The 26,339-nt window shown below is 54.2% G+C and overlaps 1 protein-coding gene across 1 annotated transcript in view; it reads right to left on the bottom strand.

Moving 5' to 3' along the window:
• The window catches only part of LOC119960439 (Y+L amino acid transporter 1-like), a 25,578-nt gene extending 3,756 nt beyond the window's left edge, over positions 1-21,822 (bottom strand). The window contains exons 1-3 of the mRNA XM_038788163.1: positions 21,705-21,822; positions 20,214-20,801; positions 436-566 (exon numbers count right to left, since the gene is read on the bottom strand). Of these exons, the coding sequence (XP_038644091.1) occupies positions 436-566; positions 20,214-20,727 (645 nt within the window). The 5' untranslated portion in view covers positions 20,728-20,801; positions 21,705-21,822. The remainder of the gene's footprint in view (positions 1-435; positions 567-20,213; positions 20,802-21,704) is intronic.
• Positions 21,823-26,339: the final 4,517 nt, after the last annotated feature.

The raw sequence follows: 26,339 nt of genomic DNA, 5'->3' as shown, positions 1-26,339 counted from the left end.
GAGGGACAGAGACAGAGAGAAACAGAGAGAGAGAGAGATAGAGGAGGAGAGACAGAGAGAGAGAGACAGAGAGAGAGAGACAGAGAGAGAGAGAGACAGAGAGAGAGACAGAGAGAGAGAGACAGAGAGAGAGAGAGAGACAGAGAGCGAGAGAGAGAAACAGAGAGAGATGATGAGAAGGTGACCTGATGACCTTTCACCTGGATGCAAATTCCTCTCGGCCTCCCCGCGGGGCTCAAATGGACAATGAGTTCAAGGCGGACGAGGTGGGGGAGGGGGTGGGGAAACGGCGGGCGAGAAAAGAGGCAGAGGGCGGGCGGGAGGGCGGGGAAGAGAGGCAGAGGGAGGGAGAGAGGCGGAGGGAGAGAGAAGGGGGTGGAGGAGGGAGGAGGCCTGCGGGTAGGGGACCAGAGAGGCGAGAGGAATCCAGGCTGCCTTACCCATGCCGAGCTTGACCACGCCGGTGATGATGACCACGATGAGAGCCAGTACCTTGGCGTAGGTAAATATATCCTGGACCCGCGTGCCCCACTTCACATAAGCACAGTTGGTGAAAGTCAGGATGCCTAGAGAGAACCATGGAGAGATTAACACCGGGCGACAGGAGTCGGACAATCCCCGTCTCCCTGGGCTGAAATGCAAACCCATCTGCACCATCCATTCCCTCCACTCCCAGTTTTCTCCCTCCCTCTCCTGTGCCTGGGTTCAGTTCTCCAGCTCCTGTCTGCAGATGGACAATAAAACCAATGGGTTCTTATTCGGAACAGAGAAAGACAAAAGCCAAGAGCGGGTGTCGGCCGTTCGGCCCTTCTAAGCCTGACCCAGCATCCAATACGATCTTGGATGATCGTCGCCCTCAATCCCATATTCCCACTTTCTCCCCATCGTGCCATTAAACTCCAAACAATTATCTCTCCCTTGGATGCGTTCGGCAACTTGGCCTCCACGACCTTCTGCGGTACAGTGGGCGCGATTCTCCGATCGTGGCACAGAGTGCGCCGTCGTGAACGGGCAACGGGCGCGGGCAATGGCGATTCCGTCCGCCACAAGGGGCCGGCAGGGCGCTGGAGCGGTTCACGCCGCTCCAGCCTCACTTCCTGGCGCGCACTGGCGGGGGGCGGCGCCAACCCGCGGGCGTGCGCGGTGGCTTTACGGAACGCGCCGGCCACGGCGCAACATGGCGCGGGGGAGTGGGGGAGAGGCCGGCCCGCCGATCGGTGGGCCCCGATCGCGGGCCAGACCCCATCGGAGCCCCGCCCCAGGGCCGGAGCACAGGCCGCCCCCCCCTTGACCCTTCGCGCAGAACGCCCGCCGGCAGCGACCAGGTGTGGCCGACGCCGGCGGGGCCCTGCTTTTACCGCACGGCCCCATCCGGGCCGGAGAATCGGTGGCCCGGCCTCGTACAGCGGCCCGAGACCGGAGGCGCGCCAAACGCGCCGCGCAAATGGCGCCGATTCTCCGCACCTTCGGAGAATCATGCGCCAGCATCGGAGCGGCACGGTTGCGGCGATTCTCCGGCCCGGGGCTGGGGAACCGGGCCCAGTATTCCACAGTATTCCACAGCCTCTGAGCAAAGATATTTTTCCCTCATCTCAGGCCTAAATGGTCTGCCTATATCCTGAGGCGGTGTCTCCTGGTTCTAGCTTGCCTCAACCAGGGGAAACATCCTTCCCACATCTAGCCTGTCCAGCACTGTTAGAATGTCATCCGTTTCAATCAGATCCCCTCTCATCCTTCTGAACTCTAGTGAATATCGGCCCTATTGAACCAATCTCTCCTCCTAGGATAGTCCGGCATCCTCGCTATCAGCCAATTGACCCTCAGCTGCACTCCCTCTCTGGCAACTATATCCTTTCTTAGTTAGGGAGACCAAAATTCCTTTGGATGCCCCAGGTATAAGAACATAAGAACATAAGGACTAGGAGCAGGAGTCGGCCATCTGGCCCCTCGAGCCTGCTCCGCCATTCAATGAGATCATGGCTGATCTTTTGTGGACTCAGCTCCACTTTCCGGCCCGAACACCATAACCCTTAATCCCTTTATTCTTCAAAAAACTATCTATCTTTACCTTAAAAACATGTAATGAAGGAGCCTCAACTGCTTCACTGGGCAAGGAATTCCATAGATTCACAACCCTTTGGGTGAAGAAGTTCCTCCTAAACTCAATCCTAAATCTACTTCCCCTTATTTTGAGGCTATGCCCCCTAGTTCTGCTTTCACCCGCCAGTGGAAACAACCTGCCCGCATCTATCCTATCTATTCCCTTCATAATTTTAAATGTTTCTATAAGATCCCTCCTCATCCTTCTAAATTCCAACGAGTACAGTCTCACCATGGTCCTGTCTAACAGTAGTAAGACATCTCTGTCGTGTTATACACCCTGGGGGTAACACGGACCGCAACACGATGCAGTTAAACGATAAAGCATCCACCAAACGTAGGCGTTGGTTCAATGAGATTCATTGAACTTCAGTAACGAAGCACACAGCTGCCGCGTGGGTAGACTGACATTAACTATCGAGAGCAGGCTAGCTCTGGTCCACGTGTCGAAGGTGTTGAATGATTTGTGCACCCTGACTGTCACTACAGTTGTCACCACTGGAAAGAGGCGGAGCGCTGATGCATCGTGTGTTTTATAGTTGGAAGCCCCGCCCCCCCCGGTGTTCCGTCTGGTGATTGGTCGTGCTCTGTTCCGTATGTTGATTGGCTCACCTGGGTGTCTGTCACTGCCTGCTCTTGCTTCATGATGTGCATGGGTGCAGATTATGACAATCTCCGCTTCCGAACTCAAATCTCTCTTGCAATGGTGGCCAACATATCATTGGCCTTCTGAACTGCTTTCTGCACCCCCCCCCCCCCCCCCACCCTCCCCCCTCTCCACTTTCAGTGACTGGTGCACAAGGACACCCAGATCCCTCTGGACCCTTCCCAACACATCACCGTGTCAATCATACTCTCCCTCTCCGCTTTTCACACCAACGCGTCTCGCGTCATATCTCTCCACGCTGAAACTGCATCTGCCTCGCGGTGGCCCACCCGCCGAACTTGCCCAAACCGCCTCGAAGCCGTGAGAAAGAGGAGCAGAAATAGGCCATTCGGCCCATCGAGCCGGCTCCTCCCATTCCGTGAAATGGCGACGGACCTGACGTGGCAATCCTCAACTCCCATTTCCCCGCCTTCTCCCCGTTACCCTCGATTCCCTCACTCATTTTATGTTTTATTCAAATATTTTTATTGAAGCATTCGCAAAATTTTATAGCAATAACAGAAAAAGAACGTTAACATGGTGCAAAAATAGATATTTCCCCAAACGGGCTCCGTCTTCGCAGACCACCTAAAATAACATAAAAACAACGCTCCCCCCACCCCTCTCGGAAAGCTGTTACTTTAATTTTAATTTTCTCCGAGAAAGTCGACGGACGACTGCCACCTCCGGGAGAGCCCTAACATTGATTCTCTTAAGGCGAACTTTATTTTCCTCGAGGCCGAGAAACCCAGTCACGTCGCGAACCCAGGTCTCCACACACGGGCTTCGAGTCCCTCCACATTAAAAGGATCCTGACAAATTAAGTTCTTCACCCGTCAGTCTGGTCTCAATAAAACTCGAGAGGGATTTGTAGGGGTGATTATTTATTTTTAAACAACTTGCAAGGCTGACCCGCTCTATAGAGATTTAGAACACATACAGTCTCCTGAAACTTCCAGAGCAGAGTGAGGCCGAGGACAAAGCGATCTCTGTACATATCATTCAAACGGCATCAAGTTTCACATACAAGATTCCCATAGGTCATCCTATACACCTCCTGACCTGGCCATCTATCCTGATTGGCTCACTTCGCATTCCTCAATCCTGGGCCTCTTGTTACCCAGCATCCTTTTCACCATCTCTGCACGAGGCTCCCCTCCCCCCCCTTTCTGGCCATGCTTCGCTCAATTCCTTTGTCCTTTGTCTGTGAACTCACTACCATCAGACCGGCTCTATCCTCTACATTATTCTAACTAATTATCCTATTTTATATCACCATCGTTTGCTCAGTTCCTCACTACCAGGGAGGCAAAGGTCAGAACGTCGGCCTCTTTCGCCACCTGTACAGCCGGCTCTTCCGACACTCCGAAGATCGCCACCTCTGGACTTGGCAAACCTCCGCCAGAACCCTCCAAGCTTCCGGCATGCCCAAAACATCTGGACATGGTTTGCTGGGCCTCCCTCACAAATTAAATATCCGTCTGTTAGAATTCCACAGATTCACTAGAATCAGAATCTTGGCCGGGATTCTCCCGTACCCGGCGGGGCGGGGGGGGGTCCCGGCGTACCGGAGTCGTGCGAACCGCTCCGGCGTCGGGCCTCCCCAAAGGTGCGGAATTCTCTGCACCTTTAGGGGCTAGGCCCGTGCCGGAGTGGCTCCCGCTCCGCCAACCGGCACCAACGGCCTTTGGCGCCATGCCGACCGGCGTCGGGACTGGCCGAAAGGCCTTGGCCGGTCGGAGTGAGGCCGCGCATGCGCCGGAGCATCAGCGGGCGCTGACGTCACCACCGGCGCATGCACGGTGGAGGGGGTCTCTTCCGCCATGGTGCAGGCCGTGGCGGCGGCGGAAGAAAAAGAGCGCCCCCCCCCCCACGGTACAGGCCCGCCCGCCGATCGGGGGGCCCCGGTCGCGGGCCAGACCCCATCGGAGCCCCGCCCCAGGGCCGGAGCACAGGCCGCCCCCCCCCCTGACCCTTCGCGCAGAACGCCCGCCGGCAGCGACCAGGTGTGGCCGACGCCGGCGGGGCCCTGCTTTTACCGCGCGGCCCCATCCGGGCCGGAGAATCGGCGGCCCGGCCTCGTACAGCGGCCCAAGACCGGAGGCGCGCCAAACGCGCCGGCGCAAATGGCGCCGATTCTCCGCACCTTCGGAGAATCATGCGCCGGCGTCGGAGGGGCGCGGTTGCGGCGATTCTCCGGCCCGGCGCGGGGCTGGGGGAATCGGGCCCAGTATTCCACAGTATTCCACAGCCTCTGAGCAAAGATATTTTTCCCTCATCTCAGGCCTAAATGGTCTGCCTATATCCTGAGGCGGTGTCTCCTGGTCCTAGCTTGCCTCAACCAGGGGAAACATCCTTCCCACATCTAGCCTGTCCAGCACTGTTAGAATGTGATCCGTTTCAATCAGATCCCCTCTCATCCTTCTGAACTCTAGTGAATATCGGCCCTATTGAACCAATCTCTCCTCCTAGGATAGTCCGGCATCCTCGCTATCAGCCAATTGACCCTCAGCTGCACTCCCTCTCTGGCAGCTATATCATTTCTTAGTTAGGGAGACCAAAATTCCTTTGGATGCCCCAGGTATAAGAACATAAGAACATAAGGACTAGGAGCAGGAGTCGGCCATCTGGCCCCTCGAGCCTGCTCCGCCATTCAATGAGATCATGGCTGATCTTTTGTGGACTCAGCTCCACTTTGCGGCCCGAACACCATAACCCTTAATCCCTTTATTCTTCAAAAAACTATCTATCTTTACCTTAAAAACATGTAATGAAGGAGCCTCAACAGCTTCACTGGGCAAGGAATTCCATAGATTCACAACCCTTTGGTGAAGAAGTTCCTCCTAAACTCAGTCCTAAATCTACTTCCCCTTATTTTGAGGCTATGTCCCCTAGTTCTGCTGTCACCCGCCAGTGGAAACAACCTGCCCGCATCTATCCTATCTATTCCCTTCATAATTTTAAATGTTTCTATAAGATCCCCCCTCATCCTTCTAAATTCCAACGAGTACAGTCTCACCATGGTCCTGTCTAACAGTAGTAAGACATCTCTGTCGTGTTATACACCCTGGGGGTAACACGGACCGCAACACGATGCAGTTAAACGATAAAGCATCCACCAAACGTTGGCGTTGGTTCAATGAGATTCATTGAACTTCAGTAACGAAGCACACAGCTGCCGCGTGGGTAGACTGACATTAACTATCGAGAGCAGGCTAGCTCTGGTCCACGTGTCGAAGGTGTTGAATGATTTGTGCACCCTGACTGTCACTACAGTTGTCACCACTGGAAAGAGGCGGAGCGCTGATGCATCGTGTGTTTTATAGTTGGAAGCCCCGCCCCCCCCCCGGTGTTCCGTCTGGTGATTGGTCGTGCTCTGTTCCGTATGTTGATTGGCTCACCTGGGTGTCTGTCACTGCCTGCTCTTGCTTCATGATGTGCATGGGTGCAGATTATGACAATCTCCGCTTCTGAACTCAAATCTCTCTTGCAATGATGGCCAACATATCATTGGCCTTCTGAACTGCTTTCTGCACACCCCCCCCCCCCCCCCCCCCCCCCCACCCACCCCCCTCTCCACTTTCAGTGACTGGTGCACAAGGACACCCAGATCCCTCTGGACCCTTCCCAACACATCACCGTGTCAATCATACTCTCCCTCTCCGCTTTTCACACCAACGCGTCTCGCGTCATATCTCTCCACGCTGAAACTGCATCTGCCGCGCGGTGGCCCACCCGCCGAACTTGCCCAAACCGCCTCGAAGCCGTGAGAAAGAGGAGCAGAAATAGGCCATTCGGCCCATCGAGCCGGCTCCTCCCATTCCGTGAAATGGCGACGGACCTGACGTGGCAATCCTCAACTCCCATTTCCCCGCCTTCTCCCCGTTACCCTCGATTCCCTCACTCATTTTATGTTTTTTTCATAATAGTTTTATTGAAGCATTCGTAAAATTTTATAGCAATAACAGAAAAAGAACGTTAACATGGTGCAAAAATAGATATTTCCCCAAACGGGCTCCGTCTTCATAGACCACCTAAAATAACATAAAAACAACGCTCCCCCCACCCCTCTCGGAAAGCTGTTACTTTAATTTTAATTTTCTCCGAGAAAGTCGACGGACGACTGCCACGTCCGGGAGAGCCCTAACATTGATTCTCTTAAGGCGAACTTTATTTTCCTCGAGGCCGAGAAACCCAGTCACGTCGCGAACCCAGGTCTCCACACACGGGCTTCGAGTCCCTCCACATTAAAAGGATCCTGACAAATTAAGTTCTTCACCCGTCAGTCTGGTCTCAATAAAACTCGAGAGGGATTTGTAGGGGTGATTATTTATTTTTAAACAACTTGCAAGGCTGACCCGCTCTATAGAGATTTAGAACACATACAGTCTCCTGAAACTTCCAGAGCAGAGTGAGGCCGAGGACAAAGCGATCTCTGTACATATCATTCAAACGGCATCAAGTTTCACATTCAAGATTCCCATAGGTCATCCTATACACCTCCTGACCTGGCCATCTATCCTGATTGGCTCACTTCGCATTCCTCAATCCTGGGCCTCTTGTTACCCAGCATCCTTTTCACCATCTCTGCACGAGGCTCCCCTCCCCCCTTTCTGGCCATGCTTCGCTCAATTCCTTTGTCCTTTGTCTGTGAACTCACTACCATCAGACCGGCTCTATCCTCTACATTATTCTAACTAATTATCCTATTTTATAATCACCATCGTTTTCTCAGTTCCTCACTACCAGGGAGGCAAAGGTCAGAACATAGAACATAGAACTGTACAGCACAGAACAGGCCCTTCGGCCCTCGATGTTGTGCCGAGCAACGATCACCCTACTTAACCCACGTAACCGGTATACCCGTAACCCAACAATCCCCCCATTAACCTTACACTACGGGCAATTTAGCAGGCCAATCCACCTAACCCGCACATCTTTGGACTGTGGGAGGAAACCGGAGCACCCGGAGGAAACCCACGCGCACACGGGGAGGACGTGCAGACTCCACACAGACAGTGACCCAGCCGGGAATCGAACCTGGGACCCTGGAGCTGTGAAGCATTGATGCTAACCACCATGCTACCGTGAGGCCCCAAGAACGTCGGCCTCTTTCGCCACCTGTACAGCCGGCTCTTCCGACACTCCGAAGATCGCCACCTCTAGATTTGGCAAACCTCCGCCAGAACCCTCCAAGCTTCCGGCATGCCCAAAACATCTGGACATGGTTTGCTGGGCCTCCCTCACAAATTAAATATCCGTCTGTTAGAATTCCACAGATTCACTAGAATCAGAATCTTGGCCGGGATTCTCCCGTACCCGGCGGGGCGGGGGGGGTCTCGGCGTACCGGAGTCGCGAGAACCGCTCCGGCCTCGGGCCTCCCCAAAGGTGCGGAATTCTCTGCACCTTTAGGGGCTAGGCCCGTGCCGGAGTGGCTCCCGCTCCGCCAACCGGCACCAACGGCCTTTGGCGCCATGCCGACCGGCGTCGGGGCTGGCCGAAAGGCCTTGGCCGGTCGGAGTGAGGCCGCGCATGCGCCGGAGCATCAGCGGGCGCTGACGTCACCACCGGCGCATGCGCGGTAGGGGGGGTCTCTTCCGCCTCCGCCATGGTGGAGGCCGTGGCAGCGGCGGAAGAAAAAGAGTGCCCCCACGGCACTGGCCCGCCCGCCGATCGGTGGGCCAGTCCACCGTGGGGGAACCCCCCGGGGTCCGATCGCCCCGCGCCCTCCCCAGGACCCCGGGGGCCCGCTCGCGCCGCCTGCTCCCGCCGGCATAGAAGTGGTTTAAACCACATCGGCGGGAGAGGCCTGACAGCGGCGGGACTTCGGCCCATCGCGGGCCGGAGCATTGCCACGCGGGGGGGGGGGGGGCGCCGACCGGAGGGACGCGGTTCCCGCCCCCGCCGATTCCCGAATGGCGGAGAAGTCAGGGCCACAGCGGGGGGGCGGGATTTACGAAGGCCCCGGGCGATTCCCCGACCCTGCCGGGGGGGGGGGGGGGGGGGGGGGAGGGGGGGGTGGGTCGGAGAATTCCGCCCCTTCTCCAGTACAGAAGGAGGCCATTCCGTCCATCGTGTCTGCTGGTCCCATTCTGCAGCCCTATCGCCCAATCCCTCCAAATTCAGCCCTTTCAAATATGTAACCCGCTCTCGTCTGAAACCTCCTGTGGGATCCGCCTCCAGCGCTCTCCCAGTCGGAACTTCCCAAATCCCAACAACTCCCCGAGTCAAGACGTTCCTCCTCATCCCACTCCTCGCTCTCTCGTACCTCGTGGGGTTGAAGCGCAGGAAACGGGGCTGAGTGCAGCCTAGTCGGGGAGTTGGCCACTGCGGCCCCCGATCTACCCGGACGGGCGTCAGATAGCGACGATTAAGAAGGTGGAGGAGCCGCCCACTGATCGCAGCGGCTGGATTGTCTCTTAGAGGGGTGGGGGGGGCCAGCTGATTTGGCATTGTTCGCCTAGCAACGAGTGGCGTTCGAGATCGACGACCTGCAGACAGGATTGAACAATCTCGATTTTGATGCGCGGAATACAATCCCACCAGCGTCACTAATAACGGTCGCCAATTCTCCACTGGAGACGCCAATCATGTTGCTCTTCTTGATATTGAGTGGTGTTGCTTTTCAGAGTCGCCAGGAATCAGCTGATACCACCGCAAGGTTCAACCGGATATTGATCAAAGAGCCAAGCACCAGTCAGTTAGTTCAAGTTCAATAATGGTTTATTTACCCACAAGATTACCTCACACATGCACCATGAAAACACTACAAGCTAAACTACACCTAACACTACAACAACCTGTACTTAACGTCAGGCACCCGGCTTTGGCAGAGGAACGAGGCCTTTGTTCGGATCTGCAGTGGCTGGGTCGGGAGGAGTAACTTCGGTTCTGCTGGGCTCGTCCGCCTGGTAGCGACCGTTGACCTTGAACTTGTTTCAGGTGTAGGCCGGGCTGAAGAGTGGCGGTGTGCCAGGGCCAAAAGAGACCGAAAACATGGCAGCGTCTCTCTTTATCCTTCTGGGGTTTCGCACTTTTTTGGGCGGCCCTTCACAATCAGTAAGAATGAACACCAACACCTCCTCCACAATAGTCCTCAATACCGGGGCCCCGCAAGGCTGCGTACTTAGCCCCCTACTCTACTCCCTGTACACACACGACTGCGTGGCAAAACTTGGTTCCAACTCCATCTACAAGTTTGCTGACGATACGACCATAGTGGGCCGGATCTCGAATAACGACGAGTCAGAATACAGGAGGGAGATAGAGAACTTAGTGGAGTGGTGCAGCGACAACAATCTCTCCCTCAATGCCAGCAAAACTAAAGAGCTGGTCATTGACTTCAGGAAGCAAAGTACAGTACACACCCCTGTCAGCATCAACGGGGCCGAGGTGGAGATGGTTAGCAGTTTCAAATTCCTAGGGGTGCACATCACCAAAAATCTGTCCTGGTCCACCCACGTCGATGCTACCACTAAGAAAGCACAACAGCGCCTATACTTCCTCAGGAAACTAAAGAAATTTGGCATGTCCACATTAACCCTTACCAACTTTTACAGATGCACTATAGAGAGCATCCTATCGGGCTGCATCACAGCCTGGTATGGCAACTGCTCGGCCCAGGACCGCAAGGAACTTCAGAGAGTCGTGAATACCGCCCAGTCCATCACACGAACCTGCCTCCCATCCATTGACTCCATCTACACCTCCCGCTGCCTGGGGAAAGCGGGCAGCATAATCAAAGACCCCCTCCCACCCGGCTTACTCACTCTTCCAACTTCTTCCATCGGGCAGGAGATTCAGAAGTCTGAGAACGCGCACGAACAGACTCAAAAACAGCTTCTTCCCCACTGTCACCAGACTCCTAAATGACCCTCTTATGGACTGACCTCATTAACACTACACCCTGTCTGCTTCATCCGATGCCAATGCTTATGTAGTTACATTGTATACCTTGTGTTGCCTTATTATGTATTTTCTTTTATTCCCTTTTCTTCCCATGTACTGAATGATCTGTTGAGCTGCTCGCAGAAAAATACTTTTCACTGCACCTCGGTACACGTGACAATAAACAAATCCAATCCAATCCAATCCTTAGCTTTGGACCCAATAATTCGGCAGGCTTCGATTGCGGCCTTCGATTTGAGCCAATAAAGGGGCGGGTGCCTTGATGGCTGGGCGTGTCCTGAGCGGTCATTGACCGTGGCTGTTTGAGCTTCCTGGGTGAAGGGACTGGTGCCAATGTGTCTGGAATTGCATAGAAGGGGGTACCTTCCCCTGAAGTGGGCCGGGCCCACCAGTCGCTGAGACCTCCTCTGGATGGCCGCCAATGCCGGTTTATCTTTCCTTAGATACGGGGCCCAGAACTGTTCCCAGCATTCCAGGTTGCGGCCTAACCTGGGCCTTGTGTAGTTTCAGCACAACTGGTTTAGCTCTCTCGGCTAAATCGCTGGCTTTTAAAGCAGACCAAGGGAGGCCAGCAGCACGGTTCGATTCCCGTACCAGCCTCCCCGAACAGGCGCCGGAATGTGGCGACTAGGGGCTTTTCACAGTAACTTTATTGAAGCCCACTCGTGACAATAAGCGATTTTCATTTCATTCATTTGTGCCGACTTGAATCCTCACCATAAGACATAGGGGCAGAATGAGGCCACTCGGCCCATCGAGTCTGCTCCGCCATTCGATCACGGCTGATATGTTTCTCATCCCCATTTTCCCGCCTTCTCCCCAAAACCGCCATTCCCCAATTCGCAATTCCACCCAGTTTTGGGTTGTTTGAAGGAAGGGGGGGGGGGGGGGGGGGTAAGGAGGCAACCAAGAGAGGAGAGAGAAGGGGAGAGAGAGAGAGAGAGGGGGAGAACGAGAGAGGCGGGGAGCGACGTCAGTGTTTAACCTTTCACCCCGCTCGCTCCTCGTAACCCTCCAGAGGACCCATCACCTCACCACCCACCCCTCCCAGGTTTCAGGGGTCACTGCGCCAGAGCGTGGGTGGGCATCAACAGCCTCCCCTGCCCCCCCCCCCCCCCCCACCCCCACCCATTGCAACCATCCCCGAACAACTCTCTCGGAATGACAGACACGGGGAATAGAACCCAGTCCCACTCAGGGGTGGCCGTGGCCAATGGCGGATTGCGCACCCCACCTCCCCCTCCCACCCTGCCACTCACAGGGGCCAGTGAGCACAGGCGGGCTATTCGACCACAGGGTGCATCACGCCGCAGGCTCTCCTCTTCCCATCGATGCGTCGTGGCCTCCCGTCCGAAAACACGCCCCCGCCACCCCCCCCCCCCCCCCCCCGTCCTCTCTCGAAACCTCCTCTCCCTCTCTCTCTCTTCTCCCCTCCTTGAAGATGCAAACGGGGACCAGTTACCTCAGGGGGGTTGTCTCCCAGGGGAATGGAGGCTCCCCTGCGGTCAGCGTCCAAGCAGGGTGCCCCCCGGGGCACTTGGTGCCACTCCGGCATCCTGTCATTCCCCGTCGGAACACTACACCAAAACAAAATGGCAGCTGGAACCACCTCACTCATCCTGTTGTGAATGGACTCTATTTTGTTTCGTTAGATGGCGCCTATTATCTCGGGAGGGGGAGGGGGGAGTTTCTGGAACGTTCTACCTCAAAAGGCGGCGGAGGCAGAGGGCGGGATTCTGTGACCCTGAGGGTAAGTGTTGTGGCCGTCGGAAAGGCCGTCGCGTTTCCCGACGGCGTCAACGCGGCCTCGGGATCAGCAATTCCGGCCCCTGCAGGGGGCCAGCTCGGCAGCTGGAGCGGTTCACGCCGCCCCAGCTGCCGATCCCGGAATCAACGGGGCGGCGCGGGGTCAGCGCGAGCCGCAGTGTCTCCCTTCTCCCCGGCGGCTCCGACGCAACATGGCGCAGGGCCGTCGGGGCCGGCGCGGAGGAAAGGAGGCCCCCCCCAGTCCGAGAGGACGGCCTGCCGATCGGTGGGCCCCGATCACGGGCCAGGCCACAATGGAGCTGAGAGAATCTCGCCCTTTGGGTGTCGTTAGGGCGCAGCTGGAGAGATTCGTGATTGGCGAGGGGGCGGGGGTGAAAGGTCAGCGGGGGTCGGCTCCCGTCAAGAACCCCCCAGGGCGTTTTATGGAGTTGAAGCTGCTGAGGCGCGAATGGCGTGCGTTGACAACAGACGGCGATGACGCATTTCTGCCCCACCCACCGACCTCCCCCGCTCCCCACAGCTTCCCCTGAAGCTCCCCGAGAAACAGGAAGTGGTGGGGCGATCCCACTTTCGCTCTGCCTCTCCACGCTCGCCCTGCCTCCTGACTCTACAAACCCCAAGGGCAGGTGCAGATTGGGTTTATTCAGCAACTTCACGCAAAGAGGGGAAGTCAGAGAGGAAGTGGCTGCTGTCAGCGAACGTGGGAAGATGCTCGTCAAAAATAAAACAAGGTCACATGTGGAGAGGGAGAGAGAGGGAGGACATAGAACATAGAAAATACAACACAGAACAGGCCCTTCAGCCCACGATGTTGTGCCGAACTTTTGTCCTCGATTAAGAACAAATAAATCTGCATCCCCTCATTCTATCCTAATCCATGTACCTATCCAATAGCCGCTTGAAGGTCCCTAACGTTTTCGACTCAACTACTTCCACAGGCAGTGCATTCCATGCCCCCACTACTCTCTGGGTAAAGAACCTACCTCGGACATCCCCCCTATATCTTCCACCATTCACTTTAAATTTATGTCCCCTTGTAATGGTTTGTTCCTCCCGGGGAAAAAGTCTCTGACTGTCTACTCTATCTATTCCCCTGATCATCTTATAAACATCTATCAAGTCGCCCCTCATCCTTCTCCGTTCGAACGAGAGAGAGACAGACAGACAGACAGAGCAAGAGAGTAGGGGGAGAGAGAGAGAGAGAGAGCGTGAGTGCGTAAGAGAGATAGCGTAAACAACAGTGAATGAGAGTGTGAAACAGAGCGAGAGAGAGCCTGAGATAGAGAGCCAGTGAGTGAGAGAAGAGGGAGCAAGCGAGCACGTGAGAGCGGGAGAGAGAGAGAGGCAGTGAGAGAGAGCGAGTGCATGAGAGAGAGAAAGAGAGAGCAAGAGAGATCGCGTGAAGCAGAGCGCACGAGTGAGCGACAGCGAGTGAGAGGCAGACAGAGCGAGAGAGTGAGCGGGTGAGAGAGAGGGAGTGCACGAGAGAGAGAATGAGAGAGAGAGCGAGACAGATAGAGAGCACAAGAGAGCAACGGTGAGTGAGGCAGAGGGGGAGCGAGAGAGGATGTGAGAGCGTGTGAGAGAGAATGCGAAAGGGAGCGAGAGAGTGAGTGAGGGAGAGAGAGTGAGTGAGGGAGAGCGAGACGCAGGTAGCAAGAGAGTGAGAGAGAGAGACAGCGAGAGAGAGAGAAAGCGAGAGAGAGAGCAAGAGAGCAAGTGTGAGAGCAACGGAGAGGTAGAGAGTGAAAGTACGAGATAGTGAATGCAAGCACGTGAGCGCGAGAGAAGGAGAGCAAGAGAGAGCGAGCGAGGGAGAGAAAGAGAGTGCGTGAGAGAGGAAGAGAGTGAGAGGGTGAGTGAGTGAACGTGAGAAGGAGAGTTAGAGAGAGAGAGCGAGGGAGAGGAAGAGAGCGAGAGGGTGAGTGAGTGAACGTGAGAAGGAGAGCAAGAGAGAGAGAGCGAGGGAGAGGAAGAGAGCGAGAGGGTGAGTGAGTGAACGTGAGAAGGAGAGCAAGAGAGAGAGAGCGAGGGAGAGAGAGTGCGTGAGAGAGGAAGAGAACGAGAGGGTGAGTGAGTGAACGTGAGAAGGAGAGCAAGAGAGAGCGAGCGAGGGAGAGAAAGAGAGTGCGTGAGAGAGGAAGAGAGCGAGAGGGTGAGTGAGTGAACGTGAGAAGGAGAGCAAGAGAGAGAGAGCGAGGGAGAGAAAGAGAGTGCGTGAGAGAGGAAGAGAGCGAGAGGGTGAGTGAGTGAACGTGAGAAGGAGAGCAAGAGAGAGAGAGAGAGAGCAAGGGAGAGAAAGAGAGTCGGCGAGAGTGAAAGAGAGCGAGAGGGTGAGTGAGTGAACGTGAGAAGGAGAGCAAGAGAGAGAGAAAGGGAGAGAGAGTGCGTGAGAGTGAAAGAGAGCGAGAGGGTGAGTGAGTGAACGTGAGAAGGAGAGCAAGAGAGAGCGAGGGAGAGAGTGGATGACTGAGAGAGAAAGAGAACAAGAGAGAGTGCGAGAAAGTGAGCACAGGGCATCAAGCATTCTTTATTAAAAAATTCTTTATAAATGAGGATGTGGGTGTCGCACGCGTTGCCCATCCCAAAATACCCCCGAGTGTTTCCACGGCGATTTCTCAGACTCAACCACAGTACTGTGGGCCTGGAGTCACATATAGGCCAGACCCGGTGAGGGTGGCCGATTCCCTTCCCGACAGGGGATCCTGGGTTGCAGAAGGAGGCCATTCAGCCCATCGAGACTGCGTCGGCCCTCTGAAAGAGCGCTCATGCATCTGTGGCGACGGCGGAAGGGGTTAACAAGGTCGAGGTGACCTTGCATGAGGATTTCAGAAAGATTGTTTCCAAGGCGATGGGAGCGGAGGAGAGGGTTGGGGTTGGGGGGTGGGTAGGGGGGGGGGGATAGTAAAGGAACGCAAGTTGTGTCTAAACCGGCCGATGGAGCAATCGTCTGATTCGGCCACCTGGCCAGATAGCGGAACAATCAGTAAGAATGAACAACAACACCTCCTCCACAACAGTCCTCAATACCGGGGCCCCGCAAGGCTGCGTACTTAGCCCCCGACTACACTCCCTGTACACACACAGCTACGTGGCAAAATTCCAACTCCATCTACAAATTTGCTGACAATACGACCATAGTGGGCCGGATCTCGAATAACGACGAGTCAGAATACAGGAGGGAGATTGAGAACCTGGTGGAGTGGTGTAATGACAACAATCTCTCCCTCAATGCCAGCAAAACTAAAGAGCTGGTCATCGACTTCAGGAAGCAAAGTACTGTACACACCTCTGCCAGCATCAACTGAGCCTAGGTGGAGATGGTTAGCAGTTTCAAATTCCTAGGGGTGCACATCACCAAAAATCTGCCCTGGTCCACTCATGTCGACGCTATCACCAAGAAAGCACAACAGCGCCTTTACTTCCTCAGGAAACTAAGGAAATTCGGCATGTCCACATTAACCCTTACCAACTTTTACAGATGCACCATAGAAAGCATCCTATCGGGCTGCATCACAGCCTGGTATGGCAACTGCTCGGCCCAGGACCGCAAGGAACTTCAGAGAGTCGTGAACACCGCCCAGTCCATCACACAAACCTGCCTCCCATCCATGGACTCCATCTACACCTCCCGCTGCCTGGGGAAAGCGGGCAGCATAATCAAGAATCCCTCCCACCCGGCTTACTCACTCTTCCAACTTCTTCCACCAGGCAGGAGATACAGAAGTCTGAGAACACGCATGAACAGACTCAAAAACAGCTTCTTCCCCACTGTCACCAGACTCCTAAATAACCCTCTTATTGACTGACCTCATTAACACTACACCCCTGTATGCTTCATCCGATGCCGGTGTTTATGTAGTTACATTGTCGACCTTGTGTTGCCCTATTATGTATTTTCTTTTATTCCCTTTTCTTCCCATGTACTTAATGATCTGTTGAGCTGGTCGCAGAAAACTACTTTTCACTGTACCTCGGTACACGTGACAATAAACAAATCCAATTCAGGAAAGTGAAGCAACGAAGAGATGGAGAGAACGAGGAGGAGGTTCGACGCAGTGACCTGAAGCTAATGCTGAGGGCAAATTGAGAACTCACTTCCCCTTGGAATGAGTGCCCTGCTCGGCGATTTCAAGAGGGCATTCGCCCCCTTGACCATTCAATGGCGTTACCATCGCTGAATCCCCCACATCCTGGGGGTTACCATTGATCAGAAACTGAGCTGGACCCAGCCATATAAACACTGTGGCTACCAGAGCAGGTCAGAGGCTGGGAATCCTGCGGAGAGTAACTCACCTCCTGACCCCCCCTCCCCAAAGCCTGTCCACCATCGACAAAGACACAAGTCAGGAGGGCGATGGGAGACTCTCCACTTGCCTGGATGAGCGCGGCTCCCAACCACACTCGAAAAGCTCCACACCATCCAGGACAAAGCAGCCCCGCTCGATTGCTCCCCCTTCCACAGACATTCACTCCCTCCCCCCCCCACCGACGCACAGTGGCAGCCGTGTGTACCGTCTACAAGATGCACCGCGGGAACTCACCAAGGCTCCTCAGGCGGCACCTTCCAAACCCACGACCACCACCATCTAGAAGGACAAGGGCAGCAGATACCTGGGAACCCCACCCCCTGGAGGCTCCCCTCCCAGTCACTCCCCACCCTGACTTGGAAACATTCCTTCACTGTCGCTGGGGCAACACGTCCTGGAGCCCCCTCCCTAACAGCACAGTGGGTGTACCTACACCCGAAGGACTGCAGCGGTTCAAGAACGCAGTTCACCCCCTACCTTCTGAAGGGGCAACTAGGGATTGGCGATCAATGCTATGCCTCACCAGCGAAGCACATCCCAGGAATGAATTTTTACAACCACATCGCTGTTCGGGTCTGGAGTCACGTGCAGGCCAGACCGGGGTAAGGTCGGCAAATTTCCTTCCCTCAAGGACGTTAGCGAACCGGCTGGGTTTTTATCATCAATCGGCAACGGCCGTCGTTTGACTTTGAGTTGTGGCAGACTGACGGGGGCTGGGAGCAGAATAGAACGGGACTCAAACCTGACGCACACTGCAGTCGAATATCCCGGCGGCGGGCCACCCGCGTGAAATGACCGGCTGCTCAGGTGGCTTTATCCGGGGCGGCGACGGGGGAGGGGAGGTAGCACGGGAACCCCACCCCTACAACCCAGAGATGTGCAGGATAGGTGGATTGACCATGCTAAATTGCCCCTTAATTGGACAAAATAATTGGGTTCTCTAAAATAAAAAAAAATACACCCTGTACAAACAGCTGATTCTCCCTGGTCAACTCTACTAGTTACATCTTTAACAGAATTCCAGTAGATTTGGCAAGCATGGGGCGCAATTCTCCCCCCCCCCCCCTCCCCACGCCAACCCCAACCGCGCATGCGCGGGTGACGTCATTTACGCGGCGCCGCTCCTAGCCCCCCCCCCCCCGGGGGGTGGGACAATAGGGGGCGAGGAGTGGCCTCCGACGCCGGAGTGAAACACTCCGATTTTCACTCCGGAGTCGGCACAGTCTCCCGTTGGGAGAATCCCGCCCAGGATTTTCCTCAAGTAAACCCAGGCTGACTTTGTCTGGTTACACCTCTGCTTTCCAAATACCGTGCGATGAAACCCTTGACAATGGACTCCAGCAACTTCCTGACTACCGATGTTAGGCTCACTGGCCTACAGTTTCCCCGTTTTCTCTCGGCCTCCCGTTTTGAATAGCTGGGGTTATATTCGCCACCCTCCAATCTGTAGGAACCATTCCAGAGTCCAGAGAATTTTGGAAAAGGACCAACAATGGATCTATTTCTAGGGCCACTTCCTTGAGTACTCTGGGATGAAGATTATCAGGCCCTGGAGATCCATCCGCCTTTAATCCCATAAACCCGGCTTGTTTTCACTGGAATGATGGAGGTTGATAGGCGACCTGATGGAGGTTTACAAAGTTATGGAGGTCACGGAGAGAGTGGATCGTCAGATGCTTTTTCCCAGGGCGGAACGTCAATAACTAGGAGACTTAAGTTTAAGATGCGAGGGGCAAGGTTTAGAGGAGATGTACGAGGGAAGTTTTTTTACACAGAGGGTAGTGGATGCCTGGAACTCGCTGCCGGAGGAGGTGGGGGAAGCAGGGACGATAGTGACGTTTAAGGGGCATTTTGACAAATACATGAATAGGATGGGAATAGAGGGATACGGACCCAGGAAGTGTAGAAGATTTTAGTTTAGACTAAAATGGTCGGCACGGGCTTGGAGGGCCGAAGGGCCTGTTCCTGTGCTGTACTTTGTTTTTTGAATCATGATCGAGAACACCGGGATCCCCCTGAACCTCAGATTTTTGCAGTTATTCTCCACTGGTACCCGATTGGCGTCAGATATCAGACGCCCTCCCTCTCGAACAATTGACAATCGATATTGGACCCCGACACCCAAATATTGGCACCCAATATTGGACCCTGCCCCTTGAATAATTGGTGCCCAATCTTAGACCCCCCCCCATTGAATAATTGACACCCAATATTGGACTCCGCCCCTCAAATAATTGGCGCCCAATATTAGACACCAACCACTGAATAATTGGCGCCCAATATTGGACCCCACACACTGAATAATTAGCACCCAATATTAGACCCCAACCACTGAATAATTGGCGCCCAATATTGGACCCCACCCACTGAATAATTGCCGCCCAATATTGGACCCCACCCACTGAATAATTGCCACCCAATATTGGACCCCACACACTGAATAATTGGCGCCCAATATTGGACCCCACCCACTGAATAATTGCCGCCCAATATTGGACCCCACCCACTGAATAATTGCCGCCCAATATTAGACCCCACCCACTGAATAATTGGTGCCCAATTTTAGACCCCACCCACTGAATAAATGGCACCCAATTAGACCCCACCCACTGAATAATTGGCGCCCAATATTGGACCCCACCCCTCCAATAATTGGCGGCCAATATTGGACCCCGCCCCTCCAATAATTGGCGCCCAATATTGGACCCCACCCACTCAATAATTGCCGCCCAATATTGGACCCCACCCACTGAATAATTGCCGCCCAATATTGGACCCCACACACTGAATAATTGCCGCCCAATATTAGACCCCACCCACTGAATAATTGGTGCCCAATTTTAGACCCCACCCACTGAATAATTGGCACCCAATTAGACCCCACCCACTGAATAATTGGCGCCCAATATTGGACCCCGCCCCTCCAATAATTGGCGGCCAATATTGGACCCCACCCCTCCAATAATTGGCGCCCAATATTGGACCCCAACCACTGAATAATTGGCGGCCAATATTGGACCCCACCATTCGAATAACTGGCGGCCAATATTGAACCCCACCCCTCGAATAACTGGCGGCCAATATTGGACCCCACCCCTCGAATAATTGGCGGCCAATATTGGACTCCGCCCCTCAAATAATCGGTGCCCAATATTGGACCCCACCCACTGAATAATTGGCGCCCAGTATTAGACCCCACCCACCAAATAATTGGCGCCCAATATTGGACCCCACCCCTCCAATAATTGGCGCCCAATATTGGACCCCAACCACTGAATAATTGGCGGCCAATATTGGACCCCACCCACTGAATAATTGGCACCCAATTAGACCCCACCCACTGAATAATTGGCGGCCAATATTGGACCCCACCCCTCGAATAACTGGCGGCCAATATTGGACCCCACCCCTCGAATAACTGGTGGCCAATATTGGACCCAACCTTCTGAAGAACAGTTTCAGTTGACACCCTGGTACTTACAGATACAGGCAGCAGCTAGGAGGCGAGCAGCCAGGTAGGGCTGTTGGCAAGTGGGGAAGATGGGTTGCACCATGTAGTTGGCGAAGGTGATGGCGATGACCGCCTGGCTGGTGGGCTCGATGATCAGCAGCGAGGTCCAGAGGCGCACAAAGGCCACGAAGCCGCCGAAGGCCTCCAGGATGTAGGCGTAGCTGGCCCCCGACTTGGTGATGGTAGTGCCCAGCTCAGCGTAGCACAGGGCCCCGAAGATGGAGAAGAGGCCGCCCACCGCCCAGACCACCAGCGAGAGACCGTAGGAGGCGCTGTACATTAGCACCCCCTTGGGCGAGACGAAGATGCCGGAGCCGATCATGTTGCCCACAATCAGGCAGACCCCGTTGACCAATGAGATCTCCTTCTTCAGCTGCATGGTCTCCGCTGGGACCGAGGGCTGGAGGCCGGACTCGGACTCCGCCGGTGTCGGGAACGTCTCCTCCTGCGACACGGTGGCATACTTGGTGCAGATGTCAGTCATGGCTGCCTTCTCAGGGGCACGTCCTCATAGCCAGCTGGATCAAGAGAGGCGGCACTTTGACCTCAATCCAATATCTAAGTGGGTTAGAGAGAAGGGATCAGTCAGTTTCACATCATCAATTGGACGGTACCAGAACTCAGAGTGTTGTTATAAATAGACTCTGTTTATTGTTAGAAATAGGCTGCTGTTAGAAATAAATTCTGTTTATTGTCAGAAATAGATTCTGTTTATTGTTAGAAATAGGCTGTTGTTAGAAATAGATTCTGTTTATTGTCAGAAATAGATTCTGTTTATTGTTAGAAATAGGCTGTTGTTAGAAATAGATTATGTTTATTGTCAGAAATAGACTGTGTTTATTGTTAGAAATAGGCTGTTGTTAGAAATAGATTCTGTTTATTGTCAGAAATAGATTCTGTTTATTGTTAGAAATAGACTCTATTGTTAGAAAAAGACTGTTTGTTTTAGAAATAGACTCTGTTTGTTGTTAGAAATAGACACTTATTGTTAGAAATAGACTCTGTTTGCTGTTAGAAATAGACTCTGTTTGCTGTTAGAAATAGACTCTGCTGTTAGAAATAGACTCTGTTTGTTGTTAGAAATAGACTCTTTGTTGTTAGAAATAGACTGTTTGCTGTTAGAAATAGACTGTTTGCTGTTAGGAATAGACTCTGCTTCCTGTTAGAAATAGACTATGTTTGCTGTTAGAAATAGACTCTGTTTGTTGTTAGAAATAGACTCTGTTTGCTGTTAGAAATAGACTATGTTTGCTGTTAGAAATAGACTCTGCTTGCTGTTAGAAATAGACTATGTTTGCTGTTAGAAATAGACTATATTTGCTGTTAGAAATAGACTATGTTTGCTGTTAGAAATAGACTCTGTTTGCTGTTAGATATAGACTCTGTTGTTAGAAACAGACTCTGTTGTTAGGTATGGAACATGGGGAGGAGGTGACGTAGTGCTATTATCACTGGACTAACCCACTGCGCCACCGTGCTGCCTTTAGAAGGGATAAGATGACAGGAAACAGGAACGGAGACCATTCGGCCCATCCAGCCTGCTCCGCCAACCAATACGGCCCTGCCTGAGCTTCAGTGCCAACTCTAGTTTCCCTCCCACTCCCCGCGTGTCCCTCAATCCCCCCCCCCTCCCGAACGACCCCACAAATCTGTCAATCCTTAAATATATTCAACGATACAGCACCCACAATCCCCTGGGGTAGGGAAACCTAAAGATTCACAAGTGCAGAAAGGCATCGAGAAGGCTCATGGAATGCTGGACTGTATATCGAGAGGCCTGGAGTGGATGTGGAAGTTATCCTGCAGCAATACAAATTATTGGTCAGACCCCGTTAGGAGTATTATGAGCAGTTTTGGGCCCCGTATCTAAGGAAGGATGTGCTGGCCTTGGAAAGGATCCAGAGGAGGTTTACAAGAATGATCCCTGCAATTGGGCAGCACGGTGACACAGTGGGTTAGCCCTGCTGCCTCACGGCGCCGAGGTCCCAGGTTCGATCCCGGCTCTGGGTCACTGTCCGTGTGGAGTTTGCACATTCTCCCCGTGTCTGCATGGGTTTCGCCCCCACAACCCAAAGATGTGCGGGTTAGGTGGATTGGCCATGCTCAAGTGCCCCTTAATTGGAAAAAATGAATTGGGTACTCTAAATTTATATTAAAATAAAGAATGATCCCCGGAATGAAGAGCTTGTCGTATGAGGAACGGTTGAGGACTCTGCGTCTGTACTTGTTGGAGTTCAGAAGGATGACATAGACATAGAACAGTACAGCACAGAACAGGCCCTTCGGCCCTCAATGTTGTGCCGAGCCATGATCACCCTACTCAAACCCACGTATCCACCCTATACCCGTAACCCAACAACCCCCCCTTAACCTTACTTTTTTTTAGGACACTACGGGCAATTTAGCATGGCCAATCCACCTAACCCGCACATCTTTGGACTGTGGGAGGAAACCGGAGCACCCGGAGGAAACCCACGCACACAGGGGGAGGACGTGCAGACTCCACACAGACAGTGACCCAGCCGGGAATCGAACCTGGGACCCTGGAGCTGTGAAGCATTTATGCTAACCACCATGCTACCCTGCTGCCCCGAATGAGGATGAGGGGGGATCTTATTGAAACTTACAGGATACTGCAAGGCCTGGATAGAGTGGACGTGATGTTTCCACTTGTCGGAAAAACTAGAAGCAGAGGATACACCATCTCAGACTAAAGGGACGATCCTTTAAAACAGAGATGAGGAGGAATTTCTTCAGCCAGAGGGTGGGTGAATCTGTGGAACTCTTTGCCGCAGAAGGCTGTGGAGGCCAAATCACTGAGTGTCTTTAAGACAGAGATAGATAGGTTCTTGATTAATAAGGGGTCAGGGGTTATGGGGAGAAGGCAGGAGAATGGGGGATGAGAAACATCAACCATGATTGAATGGCGGAGCAGACACGATGGGCCGAGTGGCCTAATTCTGCTCCTGTGTCTTATGGGCCCCACTTGGGAGTACGGTGAGCGGTTCTGGGCCTCCCACGTTAGGAAGGATATTTAGGCCTTGAAGGGAATGAAACACAGGTTGACACAAATGATTCCTGGGCCACAGGAGTTAAGTTACGGCTCGAGATTACACAAATTATTAGGCCGAATTTAGAAGGTTAAGGGGTGATGTGATAGAAGTCTTCAAGATGTTAACAGGAAAAGACAGGGTCGATAAAGATAAACTATTTCCACTGGAAGGAGATTCTACAACTAGGGGGCATAGAGTAAAAATTAGGGCCGGACTGTTCCGGAGAGACGCGAGGAAGAACAGGGTGGTAGAAGTTTGGATTTCTCTCCCTCGCACAGCAGGTGAAGTTAGAACAGTTGTTAATTTTAAATCTTCGGGTCTTTAGGGCTATGGGCCAATGGCAGGTACATTCAGTTAGGTTGCAGATCTGCCACGATCTCATTGGCAGGCTCGAGGGGCTGAATGGCCTGCTCCCTGTTTCCGAAGTGCCGAAGACTTATTTTGAATGAAAAAAAATGAAATGAATTGAAAATGGCTTATTGTCAGGAGTAGGCTTCAATGAAGTTACTGTGAAAAGCTCCTAGTCGCCACATTCCGGTGATCCAAAATGGCCACCCCCGACCCTGGCTGCCGTGTTTTAGACTCCCCGACCAATGAGCACAACCTCTCAGCGGGCACCCTATCAAAACCCCCTTCAGAAGGGTGTGGGCTTCAGTGAGATTGCCTCTGGTTGGTCCAAACTCCAGAGAGGATGCCCTCAATTTCATCAATCTCTCATCACCCCAGGGCGGCCATTTTGGTGAATCGTGTCCGCGATGGCCATCAAGCACCTCTCTGCTCTAATCCCATTTTCCAGCACTTGCTCCGCGTACTCGTGGGCAACGGCATTTCAAGTTCTCATCCCAACACTTCTTAATAGTTGTGAGAGTTCGCGCCTCCGCCATCCTCTCAGGCAGAGAGTTCCCGATTCCCACCCCGCTCTGGGTGAAAAATCTTTTCCTCAAATGCCCTCTAAATCTCCTGCCCCTTACCTTAAATCTACGCCCCCTGCTAATTGACCCTCCTCTACTGAGGGAAAAGATTTCCTCCGATCTACTCTATGTCCCTCATAATTTTCCAATCATGTTCCCCCCCCCCCCCAGCCTTCTCTGCTCCAATCCCAGCCTAACCGGCCTCTCTTCATCACTGAAACACTCCAGCCCCCAGGTAACATCTTGGTTGAATCTCCCCTGCTCCCTGTTCCGATGTGCTGAAGACAGATTTTTTTCCTCACCTCGATCCAAAATGGCCGCCCCCCGACCCCGGCTGCCCTGTTTTAGACTCCCCGACCAATGAGCACAACCTCTCAGCGGGCACCCTATTCTAGTGAATAGGCGACGGGAACTGCCCCAATGCAAGAATATCCTGGGCGGGATTCTGTCAGCCTGGGGCGGATCCAGAGAACGCCCCCCCGCAGCTGGTGCGAATTGCGCCAAGCCTCCCCAACGGCGGTACGCGATTTTCAGCAGAGCGAGGAATCGGCGCCATTGGCGCCCACTTGACGCCGGGATCAGCAGCTGGACTGGCGTGGGTTGCTCCAGTGCAGTCGAGAAACACGCCATTAACTGCAGCGAGATTTCTTTATTCCTGACCTCTGACCCCCCTGGCGATAAAGGCCAACAGGCTGTTTGCCTCAGTAATCGCTGCTGCGTTCAACCTTTCTGCGTCCCTACCCCAAGACTCTTTGAAGAAGAAAGAAGGTATGAAAATTGCTTATTGTCACGAGTAGGCTTCAATGAAGTTACTGTGAAAAGCCCCTAGTCGCCACATTCCGGCGCCTGTTCGGGGAGGCTGGTACGGGAATCGAACCGTGCTGCTGGCCTGCCTTGGTCTGCTTTAAAAGCCAGAAATTTAGCCCAGTGTGCTGAACCAGCCCCTTTAGAACATAGAACATAGAACAGTACAGCACAGAACAGGCCCTTCGGCCCTCGATGTTGTGCCGAGCCAGGATCACCCTACTCAAACCCACGTATCCACCCTAAACCCGTAAACCAACAACCCCCCCAACCTTACTTTTAAGGACACTATGGGCAATTTAGCATGGCCAATCCACCTAACCCACACATCTTTGGACTGTGGGAGGAAACCGGAGCACCCGGAGGAAACCCACGCACACACGGGGAGGACGTGCAGACTCCACACAGACAGTGACCCAGCCGGGAATCGAACCTGGGACCCTGGAGCTGTGAAGCATTTATGCTAACCACCATGCTACCGTGCCAGGGCCGAGATTCTCCCCTACCCGACGGGGCAGGGGGGTCCCGGCGTGTCGGAGTGGTGTGATCCACTCCGGCGTCGGCCCGCACATTTAGGGGTTAAGCCCGCACATTAAGGGGCTAGGCCCGCGCCGGAGTGGTTGGCGCCCCGCCGGCTGCCGTGGACGGCCTTTGGCTGACGAAAGGGGCGTCAGTGGCCGCTGATGTCATCCCGGCGCATGCGCAGGGGAGGTGGTCACTTCCGCCGGAGTCAGGCGGGGGAAACAGAGTCCCCCTCACGGCACAGGCCCGCCCGCCGATCAATTGGCCCCGGTCGCGGGCCAGGCCACCGTGGGGGTAGCCCCCGGGGTCAGATGGCCCGGGGCCCCCCCCCCAGGACCCCTGAGCACGCCCGGCCGCCTCCTTCCGCCGGTAAGGTAGGTGGTTCAATCCACGCCGGCAGGAGAGGATTGTCAGCAGCGTGACTTCGGCCCATCGCGGGCCGGAGAATCGCCGCGCGGGGGGGGGCCCGCCCACCGGCGCGGCACGATTCCCACCCCCGCCGATTCTCGGGGGGGGGGGGGGAGGGGCGGAGAATTCGGTACACGGCGGGGGCGGGTTTGACGTCGGCCCCGGGCGATTCTCCGACCTGGCGTGGGGGGGGGGGGGGGGGGGGGGGGGGGGGAGGGGGGGGGGGAGAGTCGGAGAATCCCGTCCCAGATCTTTGAACATCGACACGCCCTTTTTAAAAATATCAGGCGCGGTCCGACGATCGTGGTGAGCTCGAAAAGCAGCGGGGCACTTCAGGGGTCGACCCTGACCACTTCTGCCTCCCACATTGTAGCTCACTTATCTCTCCTGTTTCCACC

This window comes from Scyliorhinus canicula, unplaced genomic scaffold (genome assembly GCF_902713615.1).
Source record: "Scyliorhinus canicula unplaced genomic scaffold, sScyCan1.1, whole genome shotgun sequence".
NCBI classification, from domain to species: Eukaryota; Metazoa; Chordata; class Chondrichthyes; order Carcharhiniformes; family Scyliorhinidae; genus Scyliorhinus; species Scyliorhinus canicula.
This window is presented reverse-complemented; position numbering and strand designations above follow the sequence as displayed.